Raw genomic sequence first — 20,139 nt, 5'->3', positions numbered from 1 at the left:
GTGCGACGTGCAGCCCTACCAGGCAAGACCCTCTCCATACCAAGTCCACACCGTCAAGCTGTTATCTATGCCCCTCACCATGCACTCCCCATGTCTTCTCCCAGTGATACGGTTGACCCCCAGGTTTCAGCTTGCAGTGCTCCCAGGTTGATGCCTTACACCTAGGGGGAGCACTGCCTCAGTTTCCCCACTGGAGTCCCTCTCCCAAACTCTAACAACCGAAGAGGGGTGATTCTTGCAGCCCGCCCCCTTCCCCCACCCCAACCACCTCCTTCTCCAGGGAGGGAAGGGGAAGGCGGTGCTGCTGCTGAATAATTGAAGAATTCGGTGCTGGAGGAGGGGGGTGTGCACCGTGTTGTGCCTCGGAGTGCAGCTGGGAGCGCGGCGAGCATTGCACTGAGCATTGCACCGAGCATTGCACTGAGCACTGCACCGAGCATTGCACTGAGCATTGCACCGAGCACTGCACCGAGCATCGCACCGAGCATTGCACTGAGCGTTACCCTCAGCGTTGCACCGATCCCCGCGCATCGCCTCACACCATGGCTCTGCAGCTGCAGCTCCGCACCGTCTCCGGCCTCCGCGGCAGAGCTGATCGCATCGCCAAAGCGGCTTTCCGAGGTACGGGGAGGGGGCAGTGGTGGAGTGCCGGGGGGTCCCGGGATGGGCTGTGCCTTATGATCCCCGATGGTTGCACTTAGGAAGGGAAGGGGTCTGAGCACTCATTGCCCTGGGGACAGGGATTTATGCAGTGGGTAAAAGGGGGTGAACCTCACTTTGGGATTCTGCCTTGTTATGCCATTCCATGTTCTCATCCTTATTTTCCTCTTGCATAGAGAATGGATGTCACTGTCACTCTGGGCAGGGTGACACCAAACTTCAGAGCAGTGCTTCCTTCCTCTGTGCTGGAATGCCTTGTCTGGCAGCCTGCTGCCATCAGCTGCTGGGCAAACAAGAAGATTAGTCTCATGTATAGGGCAGAGATCACCTCTGTATGCAGTTGGGGATGCTTCTTCCCCTTCTCACCCTAAGCACCCATGGGATTTGTGACCAGGACACTCAATGTCACCATCAAACCCAGTCTAAAAGGAGAAGCTCCCAGTAATCAGACCCAGCAAGGCTGGATCCTGAGGCTGTAGATGGCAAAATCTCACTGCTAAAAGGGAGAGCCATCCCTGGTTCTGGTGTGAAGCTGGGACAGGACCTTGTGTGGGGCTGCATTGCTCTGCTGTAGGGCAGGGACTGGGATGATTGGGGTGATACTGAAGCTGTACAACCTTTATGGGAAGGTATTTTTTCCTTAGACATCAAGGATTTTGTTTGTGTTACTAATAGTGAGACAGGAACAAGGATTTACCCACCATCCTGTGGCTCACCTCCCTGTGCCTCCTTCCTGGGCCAGGTGTTGCATTTGCATCACATGGGAGGAAGGAGCTCAGAGTGCAGCAGCAATACAGTCTTTATGATCTGCTCCTTGGTATTTAGTGCTTACTCGTGTTTAGCATCTCCATAGCTCAGCCTTTGTTTTCCCCTTGCCCCATGATCATTTGGGAACAACAAGGAGCAGAGTCAAGATATGAGAAGCCCATCACTGCTGTTTTGGGTTCCATTTGTTTTGCCCAGATTGGCTATGGAATCTCCTCTTTGGGGATCTCCAACAGGCCCTGGTGGTGGTGCTGGGCACCCTGCCTTACTTAGGTGGCTTTGCTTGGGCAAGAGGGGACCAGAGGTACCCAGCAACATCAACCACATCAGGGTCCTGGTGTTCTGTGACCTCAGTGCCAGGCTCAGGGGAGCATCCCAACGTGGACACTTAGTTTTTGGGCTAAGGTCTTGTGGGAAGAGTCTCTATCTTTTCTCCATTGACTCTAGAGGGAGCACACCCTTTTAAAAGCAGTCCCACAAATGAAGTGAGGTGTCCTCCTGGACTGGCCCATCCCGGTGCAGGTCATTTCTGGTCCCCAGCTATCTCAGCCAGGTGTCCTTTCTCCAACCCCTGTATTGCATCTCTGAGCAAAGCCACAATCCCTCCGTACAGCATGCAGCAAAGGGTGGGTCCTGCAGAAGGCATTTGCAGAGCAACACTGTGCTGGAGCACAGCAGTGCTCTCTTTCTGGTGCTCCTTGCAGCCAGTATCCAACCCCAAGCATCAGGGGCTCTCCTCCCACTGTGGCATGGGATTTGACTCACTGGGCACCCAGGAGACACAGTGCCAGGGGCCACCTGGGAGGCTGGGATGTCTTATCCAAATTCCTTTGTCTATGAGCTGCTTAACTCTTCTTAAGAGCCATGGGGCTGGTTTGGAACTTCTCTGATTCACGAGGCACCAGTTGTTCCCCAGCAGGTGCTCCAGGCTGCACAGCCCCATATCTGCTGCCTTTGCTCATTGTTGGTGGGGGGCAGCTCCCTGATCTCCCAGTGAGATCTGAGCTTGTCCAGGGCTGCTGTTGGATAACAGCTCATCGCATCCTGCAGGCACTATCCAGGGGCTGCTACATCCACGGCTGGATTCCCCAGAGCTGAGGGTGCCCTACTAACTATTGCCGTGCACCAGAGGCTGTCTTGCTCCTAGCATAGCTTTTGTCCAAGGACTCTGTGCACTTAGACACCAGGGTTAAGGTGCTGCTTGTCCCCATAGCCAAGGACATTTGGGATCATGTACCTGATGGCCCCATTCCTGGTCCCGCAGGTTGAGCTGGGTGGCACGAGATCCCTAAGAAACCACCGCATTGATAGCAGGGAGCTGGGAACCATAGAATCATTATGGTTGGAAAAGACCTCACGATCACGGCCCAACCTAGCCCACCATGCCCACTGACCATATCTCACAGTGCCACATCCCAATGATTCTGGAGCGCCTCCAGGGATGACAACTCCACCACCTCCCTGGGCAGCTGTGCCAGCGTATTGCCATTCTTTTTGAGAAGAAACTGTTCATAATATCCAACCCAAAGGTGTTTTGGGACACACAAACAACCTTCAGGGGTTGCTTCACCCAGGTCTGCTGCTGCACAGGGTAGAAGGTCTGCCAGCGCCTGGAGAAGGGATTCTTTTGTTGCTCCTTTCATGATGGTTAAAGTAAAAAGAGCTCAGCCAAGGGGACTGGGCACACCCTACATAGAGCCACACAATCATGACGTTTCATTCTGTAGCAACATAAAAGTTGATCCCATAGGAGTAACGTGTGTCCCAGCCTCTGTGTACCCTGATTAAGGGTCGACTGCGCTTTCCTGAACACCAAAGACTTCCAAGCAGTGTTTTTATTACCTAGGAGACAGCATTCCTTTCCAGAAGGAAAAAGCTTCTATTTGTTTCAGTGAGAGACTATCGGAATCTTTATAACTTCCCCTTCTGCGTTGTTGTGAGGTAGACCTCAGCCACAAATACTGATTTGGGGTTACCCTGTGGGTGATGCTCCACGGGGAAGCCAATGTCAGCATCTCAAAGGACAGCACAGATGTGGGGCAGCTCCCCCCATTCACTTTGCCATAATCAACTTTACTCCTCCCCCTGCAGGGCTCTCCTTCTACACCCGAGTGATGGAAAACTGCGAGGACGAAGCCAGGTTTGACGAGGTAAGAGAAGCAATGTTTTCCTCCTGCTCTATCTCACTCATGTGGTTTCCTTTGCCGTGACTGCTTGTCCACACACGTATCCTTATTCTCCCTATGGAGCAGAGGGATTCCCAAGGCAGCAGTAGCCCTGTGCAAGCACAGTGGGATAAAGGCAGTTCTGGGGAAAGATCTCAAACTTAGGTGTGCTCCAGCACTTCTCTGATGGGTGCCCAATGGGTCTCTTGGACCAAACATTCCTTGGCTGGGATGGGGGGGTGTCAATGTGGGATGGCCCTGCTGCACTTCCCATGGTGGCACTGATCCAGGCAGCGTGATTCTGCTTTATTCCTAAACAACAACCTGTGTTGTCGGCACTGAGAAATGCTTTGCTTGCAGATCCCTTGCCTGAGGGGGAAAAAGCCCTTCGCATCCCAAACTCTCTTGTTGGGTGCCTGCAGGTTTGTGGATCAGTCTCCAGCTCCCAGTGTTGGGCTTGGGAAGGGAAAAAGAAGGGATTGGGCTTGAAAGAAGGAATTGCAGCCCCAGCTCTGTGCAGTTTCAAAATGCAGCCTTGCTTTCAGTCATTAGCAAGAACATAACCAGAGAAGACTGTAATAAGGTCACCCACACAAACAGGGAATAGAAATACTGTGAAGAAATCGCATACAAAATGGAAATACATATTCAAGAAGTGGTGCTTCCTTTGATTGTTTTGTGTTTCACACAGAAGTTAACCTATTCCCAGGGGTGGAAGAACAGAGGATCCTATAAGGAACAGGAAGACTTTTAAACTGTTTATGGCTTTCTAAAGCTTTTTTGCCCTAAGAAAACAAGCCCTCATGTTGGATGTGGGAGGTGTCTGCGGTACGACCACCTGGGGATGTGTGCTGGTGGAGCTGGCAGCCCTCTGTGACTGCAGTGGGGCTGCAGTGGTCAGGCACCCCTTGCCTGGATGTGATGAGACGTGGGCAGCCATTCCATAAGGCACTCAGGTGCCTAAACGTGTGCCATGATGCTAAGCATACAGGTCCCAGCGTGGCACCCATGGCACGATGCTCCCCAGGGGATCCAATGAGATCTACATTGGGAAGGGGGCTCCACTTCTGGGCTCCTGTTTCCAGCTGGGAGCTCAGCCAAACCTGTAGGATCAGTTGTAGGTGCTGGGATGAGGTTGCTGCTGCTTGCAGCTCTGCTGCAATCAAGACATTTGAAGTGTAGCCCTGTTTCCTCCTCCTTTATGAAACCTCTCATTTGGTGGTGAATGGAGCTCCATACAGCTGGCAGCCGGTCATGAGTGGTCAGCACTGGGGCCAGCCCTGTGTAATATCTTTATTGGTGATCTGGATGAAGGGATTGAATGCGCCCTCAGAAAGACTGCAGCTAACACCAAGCTGGCAGAAAGCATTGATCTTCCTGGTCCTGTGATGGGATGAGAGGTGGTGGCCTCAAGTTGCATCAGGGGAGGTTCAGGTTGGTCATTAGGAACAATTTCTCCTCCATAAGAGCAGTGATGCAGTGGCACAGCTGCCCAGGGGAGGTGGTGGGGTCACCATCCATGGAGGGGTTCCAGAACTGTGGCGATGTGGCACTGAGGGGCTGTAGGCATGGGGGGGTGTTGGACTGGGTGATCTGAGAGCTCTTTTCCAACCGTAATGCTTCTATCATTCTATGATAAGCTCCCACAGGGAGCTTCTACAGGGAAACACTGAGCCCATCACCTTCCCAGTCACTGCTTAACATTCAGGAGAAGCCAGTACCAGGCAGAATTTGGGCTGCCCCAGTGGTTTCCATTTGTTTATATTCACTCTATTTCTTTTGCAATTATCTTTATTCATCACTTAATGAATTATGCAGAACCTGTGCCTCTCCAGAGCCTGGGGAAGAGAATCTCTGGCTCTTCCAGAGGGCAAATGCAGTGCTTTGTCTGTTTTGCACAGTCAGGAAAAGTTGTATCCTGTCCTGTTTGCACCCTGAATTGTTTTTGCTCCAAGGGAAAATGGGAAAGGCAGAGACCTCTGGTGATGGTGCTGAGGATGGAAATCTATGGCTGGATTCTATGTGCTCTTTCTTGCCTAAATTCAGTTTCTTCTGAAGGGACCAGGACAGGCTCACTGCCGTGACCAAGAAAGCTGAGACCTGTTTCTTCAGCCTTGACATGAACTTCTGGAAATGTCCCTGCATCAGGAGAGAGGAGGCAGGCAGGGCGAGCATGCAGCCAAAGCTCCCAAGGGTTGCAGGAAAGGGAGATCTGCCTTGCAGAGATGCCCTTTCGCAGCTCCTTTGAAGCAGTCTCACTGAAAGCATCTGGCTTCTGCATTCTGCAAAGGCATTTCTCTGCCTCTGTATTACTTTTTTTTCTCCTTTGTTAACAAAACAGATAAAACCGACCCAGTGAACATCACTTGCTTAGCTTTGCAAAGGGCTTTTAATAAGACTCTTAACAATAAAACCAGCAAGGAGAATTAACAGCAAACCAGGCAGCATCCTAAAGGGACATCAGCAACTCACAGAATGCATGAATCCTGGGATGCTTGGGGCTGGAGGCACCCCTGGGTCCCTCTGATCACTCCCCTGCCCTACAGGGACACCCAGTGCATCCCAGAACCTTGGACAGGGGCTGCCCTCAGCACCTAATGCAGCACAGGACATCATTAACCTCCTTGGCAGCAATGGTGCATCACTGGCTCATGTTCCACTTAGTGTGCATTGGCACCTCTGGGTCCTTCTCTCCCAGCTGGGTGATAGTGCTTGTGGATTGCTGCAGCTCCCAGCCCTACTTTGGGGATGCAACACCTGTGTGGACACCCGCACGGGTCTGAAGCAGATGGAGAAGGGGGGGGGAATGGCAGCTTGTCCTGGCAGCCAACTATGACCCACATCCACGTTCATCACATCAGTGTCTGGTGGCTCAAGATCTTATTCTCCATTTTCTGTGGCTCCCTCCAGCCTTACATCCAGCTGAAGTCTACATTAGACTTAGAGCACAGCATCCTCAGGGGATAAATGGACAAGGTTTGCTGCAGGATATACTAGGGCATGGGATGTCAATAAGATGGAGGGGGAGCATGAATGACACCCCAATCCACTGGAAATAGTTTTCCATGCCCTGGAGGAGATGGAGAATGGTTCCAAGATGGTGCAGGACTTTGTTCTCAGCCTGGGGACATGAGTGATGTTCATAATCTTGATGGTGGATTTGGAGGAATTCTGGACAACTTTCTGAGAAGGTTGTTCTCCTTTAACCGGAGTAATTATCTGAATTGGTGTCCAGAAACAATAGGAGGGCTATGACCACCTGAAGTGGAGATGTCAGCAAATTTATTTCCCAAGGATTGCAGGCAAAACTCTGCAGACTGCGTGAGTGGCTGCAGATAGGTGGCCCTCCCTGCACTGCTTCTCCTCTTGGGGCTGCAGACCTCTTCATGCACACAGAGCACGGGGTACATCAGGCCACAAATAATGCCAGAAAGAAGGAACACAGCAGATTGTAGCTCATCCCTGAGGTTTGCTGTTCTCCCCAGTGTGTGGCTTTGGCATTTGCTCACTGGCTGCAGTGTGAACATAACTAAATGAGCTTCATAGTGTGCAAAGCTCAGTGGGGGTGCTGGGAGCCTTTCTAGGTCACTGCACTTTCCAAGTGACTTTATTTGTTGTTCTGCTGCCTAACTAACCTGTAAAACCAAGGGGGAAGCTGATTATTTGTTATTTCTGTGCTTTGTCCTGGCAGCTCTACCTGAGCTGTGAGATCTGTTCATTGATCATGGAGTGAAACTTGGCTGTAAAACCCAGTGGGCAAGGGACAGCCTTATCCCAGCCTGCAGCTGGGATAAGGAAGCAGGGACTCACCCACAGGGGTTCATAACAGAAGCAGGGATGCTTGTTTGTTCCAATTCCTTCCCAAAATATGGTCCGAGGACAATCACAGAATCAGAATCAATGAGGTTAGAAAAGACCCCTAAGATCACCAAGTCCAACCCCAGCCCATCCCCACCATGACCGCTTACCATGTCCCTAAATAGAATCATAGAACTATTAAGGTTGGAAGAGACCACCAAGAGATCACCAAGTCCAACCCATGCCCACTCCACTTTGTCCACTGACCATGTCCCTCAGAGACACATCCCCATGTTCCTTACTTCCAGGGATGGTGACCCCACCACCTCCCTGAGCAGTCTGTACCAATGTTCTTTCTGAGATGAGCTTTTTCCAATAATATCTTCCTTAATGCCCTTCTCCTGAGTGGAAAAGAGCCTGTGCACAGACCAGGGTTTATTTTTCCAGCAGTGTCTGTGCTGCAAACACAGTTCCCAGCAGTGTGACTGGGTGCAAAGTGACATCCCTATTGTGAGACCATTTCTAGTTTTCTATTTCTGGATATATATATATATATATTTTTCCCATTTGCTTCCTTGACTCACTGCAGAAAACATAAAAGGGAAAAAAATTAGCTTGGAAAATGAGCATCAGCGTATTTCTGAAGAGTCACAAATGTCTTCCTGCAAAGTTGCTTGACAAGCATTTTCCTTTTACGGCTCTGAATGCAGATAACGCAGGTCCCACTGCCTCAGCACCCAGGAAACTGTGTCCCCATGCAGCCACACATCCATCCATCATGGCACCAAGCAGCTTGGTCCAAGGTTTGCTTGTCTATGGCATGCTGAGAGGGATCTGGGACTTGGGGAAGCAAAGGAAGCTCAGGCAGTTTGGCCTAGCAGAGTGATTTCTTGGCTTGGGGAGGGAAAAAAGACACACACACACACAAGGGATGAAACTGAAACTAAACATAAAGAAATAAATAAATGAATCTCAAATATACATACATTTGACACCAGGACACATGCTCAGCAAGACCCCCTGTAAGACAGTCCTGCTTGTCTTCTGATATGTTGGTTAAGATCTTGCCATGGTCCCCTCAGCTCTATCCTTGCCGCCTCCAAAACCACTCTGACATCCCCCTTCTGTCCTTTCTCCACAGACCTTTCGCTGGCCAGTTGCAAGCAACATCGATGGGAATGAGATCTTGGAGATCCAGGTCTTCAACTACAGCAAAGTCTTCACCAATAGGTGAGAGCAGTTCTGCCCTTTCCTCCCACCATCCCCAGGTTTGTTCTTGGCTGAGCTGGATCCACATCTTTGTTCAGTTTGGGGGCCAGAGTGGGAGGAAAATGCTGGCGGTGTCTCCTGGGTTGGGCAGGTAGTGTGTAGGGTAAGCATGTTAAATACACAAAAGTGAAAAACAAATGAAGAAACAAGACCAAGAAACCAAGAAAATAAGGTTACCTACCTTTGTCTTGATTTAAGTAGGAGCCTGAGTAGCAGGGGGAGAGCTGCAAACACTCCAGTGTCAGTATTTCATTGACTTGGAGGAGGAAGGCAAGGAGATGACTTGTATAGAGTAAAGCCATACATGGAAGCCCGGGGCATGGGGGAAGATTCCAGCTCTGCTTCACTTTTCATGTTGCATCCATGCAGTAGTGGTTTCTCTTTGGGCAGACACTCCTTTGATGCTTTCCCCAATATTCTGCTCCCCTGCTGTGACCATGCAGACATCTTTCTCTGGGTAATGCAAATGCAACATAGTGCAAAGCGTTTACTCTAGCCTAGAGACAGGTGGAAATCTCCAGCTACCCAACACAAATATCCTGTAAGAGAAACCAAGTGACTTCTTTGTTTTGCTGAGCTGAATATACAAGCAGGTTGGGTACATCAGCCAGCCAAGAGCCACTTTCATTACTAGGATGACCTCCTATTTTATCATTCTCATCTCTTTGGTTATGTTCCTCAGTTTGCTTTTGACTCATTTGGTTGTGGGCTGCACATGCCTGATCAACCCTACCTTCAAGCAGCAATTGGTGGTACAGGCTGCAGCCGTGTCCTGTAGTGCTGGATGGGCTTGAAGTGCCCAGGGTGAATTCTTCATCTCTTTATCTTCCACTAAGACCTCAGCTAGCTCAAATGATGCTTGCTGCCATCAATGATGACTTACAACAGGTGCCCTATTTTTAGAATTTCCCCATCAATCTTCCCTCGTTACTGTGCAGCATTAATAGCAGGCGTGGTTAAAATGATAACGCGATAAAAACCTATTCCTTGCACTCAGCCATCCAACAGATGTGCTCAAAAGAAGCAAACCAAGCCCATTCTGAAGGCTCTGTCCCCTCACGAATCTACCTGGAATGCCATTGATTGTGCTCCAGTGTTCAACTGCTTTTCATTGAGCACTCCATGAGCACTGCTATGATTTTCCTAGGACTGCTGCCAGGTTAGCCCAGCTCTCTTCATTCACCCTGTATGAATACTTTGCTGTGCTGGGATTTCTCTATTATTCCAACTTCATTACAAAATGCTACCAGTGAATCAGAGGCTGCCAGTTGGGTTGTGATGATTACCCACAAACTCTCCCTGGCTTGGAACAACGCATAGAAATATTTATCCAGTGTGTTTTCCTGCTTTCCATCGTTACAGGTTGGAACTGCTGCTCCTGTTTCTGGAGTGTATTTGCCTTCAAAAGCAGAGTTCCTCCTCCCCAGCAGCTCTGGGGCCAGGCACCATCTGGAAGATACTCCTGTCCTGTTGAGGACCCAGGGCAGGACACTGGGAGCATTCTGCCATCAGCCATAATGGCACAGGGGCTGATGTCAGAGAGATGTAGATCATCACCAGATCCCTGCTGAAGCTTTCCAGAGCTTTTTAATTACCTGCTCCATCTCGCTCTGCTAAACTAAAAAGCACTTCAGGTTAGGAACTGTTTCCTCATGCTGGCATTTACAAACAGAGGTAAGATGATCACAAAAGCATTCTTGTAGCAATGAGGTGCATGAGGAGCAATTGGTCCTTGCAGCCCAGTCCAGGAGAGGAGTGCTATGCTGGCACCAGAGATGGAAAGGGAGATTCATCACAAGGACTTTTTGCAGCTGTTTTCAATAATTACTTCAGCATGCTGAATAATGAATGCTTTATTATTATTTTCCATAAGAAAGACATGGAGCTGTTGGAGAGGGTTGGAGAGGAGGTGACAAGGATGCTCAGAGGGCTGGGGCACCTCTCCTATGGGGACAGGCTGTGAAATAGGGGCTTTCATCCTGAAGAAAAGAAGGCGCTGGGGAGACCTTACTGCAGCCTTCCAGTATCTAAAGGGGCTGCAGGAAATGTGGGAAGGATTCTTTATCGGGGGATTCAGTAATAGGCAAGGAAATATTTAATATGAGGGTGGTAAGGCTCTGGCATAGGTTTCCCAAGAGCTGAGGATGCCTCATCCCTGTCAGTGCTGTAGGCTGCCATCAAGACATCGCAAATTTAAAATGAGGACTCAAAAAATGGCTCACCATTGGCCAAACAACCCATTATTATGGGTAACTATGAGGGTGAACTAGTTCTTCAGAACGCTAGCAAACCAGTGTGTATCCTCAGCCATCAACTAATGACTGTGATGAAATACTGTATCGTGGGCTCATACAAATGACCATTAAGAGTCCCTTCCAACTCAAACAATTCTAAATGGGAACAACTGCCCAAGTTTGTTTTCCCTTGAAAACAGTGGCAAGTCGAATACCAAAAGGAGCTTCATCTCCTCTTTGCAGTACAGGCATCTATGGGAATGAGGGCTCAGATCTAAGCCCATGAATGTGTCCAGTGCCCTTTGAGAATCCAGTCTCAGGAAGGACACATCTCCTGTAGATCCAAAGCTGCAGCTTCCAGCCTGCACTTGTCTCAGGGGCCCTTAAGAGCCACACGACATGATGAGTAGGTAATGAAGTAGAATCCCCAGCAAATCTTACCCTCGGACCACATTGTTTGGGTTCAGAAAATCGAGAACTGGCTGAAGGATGGGCTAGAAAGGCTGAAATTCCTTGAGGCAGAAGACAACCAGGAGTCCAAAGGAGACAACAGTAGTAGAGCCCCAGTACAACATTACAGGCTGCTTAATGATGGAGGAAGGAATTTGTTTTGGAACTTAGTACCGGCGTCTGCAATCAGCCTGCAAAAGACTTCTCCAAGTCAGAAATATAAAGGGGTTAGCCAGAGATTATGTTCATACCCACAGCATTTCTCCTTCTGGCTGAGAGATGCACACACCAGCACATCACTGCCAAGACACAGCCATGGGTACTACTGCAATGCCCAGCCATTGCACCAAGTGCTGTTCAAGCCCTGAAATATGGTCCTGGGCAACTCCCTCAAGGGAAAGCTGGCAATGCACATTACAAAAATAATTAAGGCCTCAGTTTACGAGGCACTGCCATAACTGCAGCATAGCATTTCATAGAAATGAGTCGGAGGAGCATGAAGACAGAAAGACAGACAGAAGTCTTGGAGAAAAGGGAGAGGAATGGGGAGAAGAAGTGCCCTGACTCCAGGGTTTGGAAAGGTGAGCCACGGTGAATAATTAACATGCAGCTGATTAGCACTATTTATCAAAGCCCCAGATAAAGGCGTGACACCTGATGCAGATCCACTGTGAATAATGGAGGGGATCTGGTGCCGAGTCGTGGCTGTGTGGCTCATTGCCTTGCTTTTGTCTGCTGCCTCAGTGGCCATCACCATGAAGCTAATTAGATGGTAAGATAATCCTCTCCTGGCCCTGGTGCCCATGGAGGAGCTGTGGGTCTGGGACAGTGATGGTCCCTGGGAGCTGTTCCCCAGGGCAGTGCTTGTCTGAGTGCCCAAAAGAGGGAGTAGAGCATGGAGGTGGGGAGATGACTTAAATAAGTCATGCTGCCCATCACTCCAGCACAGAAACCTATCTCCAGGCATGGCTGGCAGCAGTTTCTTCAGGAAAAGTATGTAAAGAACCTACTGTTTTCTGTGGTGGCCCAAGGACATTAACCTTGGGTGCTTCTTCTCTGCCTCTAAGCTGTCCCCTTCTCTTCTTCAGCCAGCACTACCCAACATTCAATGGGAGCCATCTTCTCAGGGGCCAACTAGGCTAAGCAGAAGCAGGGTGCTCCATGTCAAGCTTTGCCATGCAAACTGGGTCAGTGCACCTCTACAGCCACCACGATGAATGGAACAGTTAATCACAGACCTACAAGTTTCCAGTTTCTGCTTCAAGACCATGGCCAGGCTTGGAAAGTCTCCCAGCCAAGACCAACCAAACTGCTCTGGGGATGCTCTGTCCTGGTGAAGGTGGATAACAGGCAGTGCCACATTCTGATGGAGGTTATATTACTAGTGCCCTTAGGCAACCTGAAATGCTGCACAAAAGGGAAAGACCAATAATGATGAGTTTTACCTGAGATGCTTCATCTGATGCCATGTATCCCATTCTGGAAAACAGGTGGTAACTCAAAAACGTGCTACGTGGCCTGATGACCCGATTAGAAGTACTGAGTTCACACAGGGGCCTGTTTATCTCTGTCTTCTCCCTTTGGGTCCCCTGGGGAGACCTGAAAAAAATACCTCTGAGATGGGTGAAAGCTCACAGCTTGTGGTCCTACAGCAAAGGGCCCTAGGAGATGGAAATGCAGGAGTAGAGTGTGTGACATAGTGCCACACACATTCTCCCCATACATAGAATGAAGACGCCCCTTAAGGATGTAGAAAGACTCAGAACACCAAATATCTTTTGCTCTGAGGAGGTTCGCTTTCCTCCCTGCTGGGCATATGTCACCATTTTCCTCTCCAGGGTGAGAAGCAGTAACTGGATCTGACCAAGGGCAGGCAGCCACCTTACAGAGCTGCCTGCTGCCTGTTGGGCGATGCTGGGGTGGGTGCACAGATAACATCCCTGAGAGAAAACTGATCCACAGAGAGCAGTCGGGAGCTGGCTCCCCTTACCTGATGGGGAGACAAAGAGGCTAATAGCAAGGGCTTTCAGTACAGCACTACGCTCAGCTGGACAAAAATAGAGCTTTGTTTTCTTTCTTTTATGCTCCAGCTTCTCCAGTAATCCAGACAACTGTAGAATTCACTTTCAGGCCAGCACTTGAAGGGCTGGGGAAGCGGGCATTACTGGAGTTGGGTTTGCAAAGCAACAGGAGCCACAGTTTCTCTGTTGGGACCTTCCTGCTGTTGAACATAGCAGAGGTAGAGCTTGGAGCATCATCAGTGGGGCAGGGGGTTCAGTGCTCCCAAGACTTTTCCCTCTCAGTGTGGGATGTCCTGAGTGAGCAGTGCCTCCAGTGCATGCATTGAGATGTTATTATGGTGCAGAGAACTGTGAAAAGGGAGCAAAGTATTCATCCTCAGATGGAACTGAGTATGCTTTTAACCCAGACAGAAGGTTTGCATAACATCACAGCACAATGGCCCCTTGCTTGGTTTGATTTTGCCCCGGTCCAAAACAGCTTATTTGAGTTCCTTTCAAATTTCCATACGTGATTAAGGTCCCCAGACCTTGTTACTTGTTGTCCAGATGGGTCAGTCTCTTGGAGTGAATCTTATGCCAGGCTTAGTAACTGGGAACAACCCAGTAACCTCGACTGTTCCAGCACCATCAAGACATTTTCCCATTTCAATCTCTGAAGGCCGCTTTCCAGTGTAGTTATAGGCAGCTCCTGCATCAAGCCATTGGCTGTAGGAGACCTCTGGTCTTGTGTTACTAACTGTGTTGTAAGATGAAGCTGTGCATGTCCCCGCTCATTGCAGGGGAGTTGGACTAGGTGACCTCCAGAGGTCCCTTCCAACTCTAAGGATTTATGATTCAACAGGCATAGTCTCAACAAAGTAGGTCTTCAGACACAGTGGAGCGTGGATGATCCCTCGAGATCTTGTGGATACCAAAAGTTTACAGTTCTTATACTGAATTTGACATTTTCATGGTTGAAAAATGTACCTGAGTTTCTTGAACACCCACATACCCATGGGGATACCCTAAGGTGGACATCTTACATAAGCCAGAAGATCTGTGCTCTGGAAGAGGGAATCTGATGAACTGAGATCCTTCCTGATGTGTTATCTGTGTTATCATTACAAAAGGATCATTCCTCCCGAGAGCCCTGGCTCCCCATCCTGACCCACGGGCTGCACGTTTTCTTTTCATGCTTTTTCCTTTGGTATTAAATCAACGCTTTTTATCCTGCCCCCTTTTCCATCGCCCTTCATGGGCTGTGGGATTATTCACCTCTGAAGAAGGCCCTCATCTGACCTCTTGGACTGGTGTTACCAGGGGCAGGAACCTGGAAGGACAGAAGTTTCCATACCATGCCAGAGATGCAAGCTAATCAGCTGAGATGCTGTAGAGGTATGAGCTCAGCCTCCCCGCCAGCGATACCATGTGACACCACTTGTCCATTTTGGAAGACAAGACCAGCACGGGAAAAAGAGCAGAACTGATGTTTGGCTCCCACATAAAATGATGCTTTGCAGGCTTTTGACCAGTTTGCATTTTGTAATGCCAGAAGTTCAGGTTGCTCTGAACGGAGCCCTGGAGTGTTTTGTGTTCGGGTGCTTTCAAGAGGAAAACTTCCTTAAGTTCAGAAGTCAGTTAAAAAAAGAAAGACTAGAACCTCCCACAGGCATTTTCTTTCCAGCACGGACACATCCAAGGCAGCTGGGACAGATTTCCCTCAGGCTGGGACCGTCTCCATTGGAGTTCAGGAGCTAACAGCAAACCACAGGGCAGCTCCAAGTAGGTGGGATGGACCTTTCCCAGCAGCAGTTTTGAGTTGCATCCAGGATTTTATTTGTGTTTTTCAATTGCTCAGTGCATTTTTGTTCATTAGTTTTGAAGAAAGGGGCTCCTTGAAGATTCCTCAGCTTCACATTTTAGTTTTAAAAGCACATAAAGCCCAGGTGAGCTTCCGACCAACCCCAAAAAGGCCAGAGTTGAGGGAGGTGGTGGGGTCACCATCCCTGGAGCTGTACCAGAATTGGGGATGTGGCACTGAGGGACGTGGGCAGTGGGCATGGTGGGATGGGGCAGGGGTTGGGCTTGGTGGTCTTGGAGGTCTTTTCCAACCTGAATGATCGTAATGCTGATAGAGGCAAACCAGATCCTCTTCTGGCTGATTCATATCTTGAACCAGCCTGAAGAGCCTTTTTCACTGTACAACCAACTGCAGCTTCATCAGTAATCATCCAGCTCTTCAGCCAAAGCTCCCTAAATTGCTCAGCTCATTACCATCCCCTCCCTAACCAGCCTTTGTGGCTGGCATGTCAGAGATGACACTTGTGAGTGTACACAACCGTTATTGTTTTCGCAATGTCTGGATAACTTGGTGAAATGTAGGACACTCCAGCTGTTCCATCTCAGCAGCCTCCAGATATTAAAGGTACTTCAGTGAATTATTATTATTATTTATTTTTTTCCAAGCCAAAAAATCCTCATTAAATACAAATGGATTTTTCACTCATTCTGGAAGACAGGTGGAATAGCATAACAAGTGCCAGTCAGCCCCGTCTTTTTGAAATGCATCCTGTCAGGAACTAAGTTGGGATGAGGTTACAGACCTGGTTGCTACAAGTGACAGTGGTAACGTGGATGCACTCAGACTTCTGCACAGCCTTCGTGGTGGTGGCAACACAATATTTTGATTAAGAAATGAAAAGCCTGCTAAACTTGTCATGGTGGGTGCAGAGCCCTACAGGACATGTAAGTGATGTTGTGTCTGGGAGCTTGTGGTTCTAGGGTTTTGTTGTTGTTTTGGCTTGGTTTTCTATCTTTGTGTTGGATAAAAAAGGGGGTTTTTAGTTTCAGAGCCTACATCTTCATAGAATCATAGAATCATTGAAGGTTGGACATAGAATCGTTAAAGTTCTTCAGCATCCCCTAGACCAACTGGTTCACCAGCAGCTCTCTCAGGCCTATTGGTCAGGAACATAGAAGGTGATCTAGTCACAGAACAACAAATAGGAATTTGCTGGCCACCACCTGGGAGATGACGTGGGTTTGCCATCTTGCTTTAGTGCTGCAGCCCTCGCTTTGAGGGAGAAGGAACTTCAGCACTGGTAATGCCCAACAGGGTTCAGCATCCCCCCAAAATGCTGTCTGCTCTGATCTGCACTGGGCACACTGAGGGGTCTCATGGAAATGTGGCACATGTCACAAGTCCAAAGATTAAACCGTGGCATGTTGTAGGGCATGCAGAAGTCTCAGGTTGTCCTGATCCATGGCTCTAAGCACAGAACCAGCTGGGCTGGGTCTGAAACTAAAGAAGTTTCTATAGTCTGATAAAATTACGAGTGACCCAGAAAAACTCCCTCACTCTTTCCATGAGCAGAAATGCAAGGGGAGGGAGCAGGGCACTCAATGAATTATGAAACACTCGGAAGTGAAAGGCTGTTGCAGACAAGTGCTGAATATTTCATTCCCTCTTGCTTGGTTTTTGCCTGCAGGGGATGTGCTGGGCTGGGAAGGGCTCAAGGAAGGAAGGCAATCACCCCAAACTTCACACCATGAATCTTCCTGGTAATTCTCACACATACGAGTTGATCTCAGGTCTGTGAGCAGAGCTGGGTAGTGCAGAGATGTGTCTCACACAAGCTTGCAAAGATGAGTGAAGAAAGTGTTGAAAGGGCCAACATCTCACTTCTGAGGAGGCAGGAGCAGATGCTCATTGCTTGTTTTCATGGTTCAGATATTGCAGCAGGGGAAAAGCTGTCAAAGAGCCAGAAACCGGTGCTGAGATTCTTGCTTTTATCCAGTCCTGCTGCAGTAGCAGCATGCAATTATGAGCACATATGGGCAGCATGTGCTTTTGACTATAGCTCAGCTGAGAGAGCATCAGAGTGCTGGAAGTGGATGTGATGCTGCTCCAGCCTCTGGGCTTAGAATCACAGAATTATAGGACCAGAGAATATCCTGAATTGGAAAGGACTCATGGGAATCACTGAATTCAACCCCTGGCACCACACAGGAGCACCCAACCCAATCCCTATGTCTTGGAGCACTGTCCCAACACTCCCTGAGCTCCATCATCTCAGGGCTGTGCCCACTGCTCTTGGAGCTGTGCCATGCCCACCACCCTCTGGGGCACAGCTTTTCCCTAACCCCCACCTGACCCTCCCCTGATGCAGCTCTGTGGTCTACCCACCCCACAAGCATGCTGCAAATGGTTTCTGATCTCATGCCACAAACACTCGTGATGCTGGGAGAGAGGATGATTGTGTCCAGAGACTGTATCCTCACCCCTGACATTACAGAGCTCATGTTTCACGAGCAGCCTGGCATTCAGACATGTTAGCTGAAGTCTGTGTGGCCAGTGACCTAGACAGTCTGAGAGCCAGATAGAGAGGAACATGATGAGGTTCAACAAGGGTAAGTGTACAGCCCTACTCCTGGGGAGGAATAACGGCACACACTAGTGCAAACTGGAACACAGGAACTTCCATATAAACATGACAAAGAACTTCTTTCCTGTAACGAGTGCCAGAGCACTGGAACAGGCCACCCAAAGAGGTGATGGATTTAATATCTCCTTCTCTGGAGATATTAAAACTCATGCTTTCCTGTGTGGCCTGTTCTAGGGAACCTGCTTTACTGTGAGGATGAACTGGCAGATCTGCAGAGGCCCCTTCCAACCCCCGTGATCCTGTGATTCTGTTTGCTCTTCTTAATCTGTTTCCCCTACAGCACAGAAGTGGGGCTGTGTGTGAAATGCCCCCTGGAGACATTTGCTCCCTGTTAGAGTCCGGGGTTCTTTTCCTCCTCTCTTTGCTATGCACTTTGACAAGGCCAGATCCAGATGCTTCTAGGGAGAGCTGCTGTCCAAACACATTGCTGCTACTGTGTCCTAAAGCCTTGAGACTGCATACTGCTGCAGTTCCCACAGCATCTACACCAAGGTCATCCCCAGGCTGCACCCCAGGTCCTAAATCACTGTTGGTGTGAGGAGATTGACGTGGTATGAGATGGCCAGTGCCACCAACTGAACTCATCATCAACACCATACCTTAACTGACTCCTGTCTGGAGCTTGCAGCCGACATGGGAGAGGTTGATAGTTCTGGTGAAGAAGTATCGAGGAGCAATAGGCACAGTCTGTGGCTTGGAAAACTCAGGTTGGATGCTGGAAAAGTGTTCTTCCCCAGGAGGCTGTGACAGCCTCAACAGGTGAGCAAAGAGCTGGAGGATCTGCACCCCCCCCCAGGTTTGGTTGGACCAAGCCAGTGGTCATCCTCAACCTTGACCAGTGTTGGCTTTGCTCAGTGCAGAAAGTCTCTTCCACACAGCAGGTCTGAACCAAACATAGAGGTCCCTGAACAGAAAACTCAGTGTCCTGCTGCAGCCCAAGACTGGTTTGCTGCTGGAGCAGCAGCTGTGAGCCCCATGCTGCAAGGGATTTCAGATGGGAAATACATGCTCAGCTGGTGTAAACTGAGCACAGGCCTGTTCCCACCCCCCTGCAATTGCAAAACAAGGCAAGGTAGCTCGGAACCGCTTTAGAGCACTCTCCACAGCTTAAATGGGAAATGGAAATGCACCAAGCTGTGGTGCTGCAGTCATGGGGTTATCCTGCCTCCAGCATTATCCTGAGGATGCTGAAGAGAAAGGTGGAGGCAGCTTGTGCTCAGGGCAGGTTCTATGGAGATCAGGCTGCTTCCAGGCAGCTTCAGCTCATTTTGCATTTCCCATTACACTGGTAAGGGGGGTTCCCACCTACAGACACATCTTCTGTGTCTACTGCAGTCGAAGAAGAGCAGAGAAGCCACCACCACTGCACCTAAGAGTTGTACAGCATTTCCAAGGGACTGATGATGTTCCCCCTGGGTAGGCCACACATGTGATGGAATGATAACATGGCACAGTCCTATTTCTGGTCAGACACCTTGGGGCTCTAGGTGGGTCCATCTCCAAAGTCAGTACAGACAGCACCAGAGCTGGGGCTACATGGGAGGTGGGAGAGGAGCCCTCCATACACCAATGCATGTTGTAGGCAGCTCCCATCTCCTTCTTTGACATCCTGACAAATCAGCAAAATATGGCCAAAAATTCACTTAACCAGCTGCTGTTTTTATTTTTGTTTTTTTGCTTTTTCCATAGTAGAGCACTGCAAGAACATTTGCATGCCATCAAACATCTTTGCTATCATCACTCTCATAGCACTGGAGGTGACGTGCAAGGCCAGCAGTGTAAGGCAATGACACATTGCATGTTTCAGGGCTTTTTCCACATTAGGTGTCACTTGATTCACATCTGGGTCTTTGCTCCAGCTGACTCAGCCCAGCCTGGGAAGATCCCTCTGGTACAACACCAGAACATGGAGAACATAAAGTCACAGCTCTCTGACAAGCCATGAGCCAGTGGATAAGTAATGGCTTTTATTAGAGAGATCTCCATGGTATCCACTGTGGGTTCTGATTTAATGAATGTGGCTGCTTTTAGTGCACACTACGCTGCCTTCCCTGGCTGTGAGAGCAGTGGAGTACAGAGAGCCCAGGTTAGATTTGCAAGGAGCAATGAGATGCCTTCAGCCTGCTCATCCTGGAGGAGACTGGGTGGTGATCAGATGCTCAGGGAGAAACAGTCATGGTGGTTGGGAGGTGCCATGTGGCCTCACCTCAGCCTTGGCATTTGTTGCAGCCCACAGTGGAAGTCAGCATGCCCATGCTTGAGCCCTCAGTCACAAGAGTAGGAGCACATTTGGAAAGAAGAAATAGCATAATGAACCCTTACTCCATGCTAGCTGTGGCTGTGTCCTCTGAGA

General features: G+C 49.4%; 1 protein-coding gene across 7 annotated transcripts in view; it reads left to right on the top strand.

Moving 5' to 3' along the window:
• Nucleotides 1-328: 328 nt before the first annotated feature.
• OTOF (otoferlin) overlaps nucleotides 329-20,139 on the top strand; it is a 68,388-nt gene continuing 48,577 nt past the window's right edge. For 5 of the 7 annotated variants that reach the window (XM_072331497.1, XM_072331500.1, XM_072331499.1 and 2 more), the window contains exons 1-3: nucleotides 409-621; nucleotides 3,517-3,575; nucleotides 8,530-8,618. In XM_072331497.1, coding sequence (XP_072187598.1) covers nucleotides 543-621; nucleotides 3,517-3,575; nucleotides 8,530-8,618 — 227 coding nt within the window. In that variant the 5' untranslated portion in view covers nucleotides 409-542. Of the gene's footprint in view, nucleotides 622-3,516; nucleotides 3,576-8,529; nucleotides 8,619-20,139 lie in introns of all 7 variants that reach the window. The other 2 variants (XM_072331502.1, XM_072331501.1) reach the window with 1 other exon arrangement.

This window comes from Excalfactoria chinensis, chromosome 3 (assembly GCF_039878825.1).
Source record: "Excalfactoria chinensis isolate bCotChi1 chromosome 3, bCotChi1.hap2, whole genome shotgun sequence".
Classification (NCBI taxonomy): Eukaryota; Metazoa; Chordata; class Aves; order Galliformes; family Phasianidae; genus Excalfactoria; species Excalfactoria chinensis.
The sequence above is the reverse complement of the archived record's forward strand: the minus strand, read 5'-3'. Positions and strand labels throughout refer to the sequence as shown.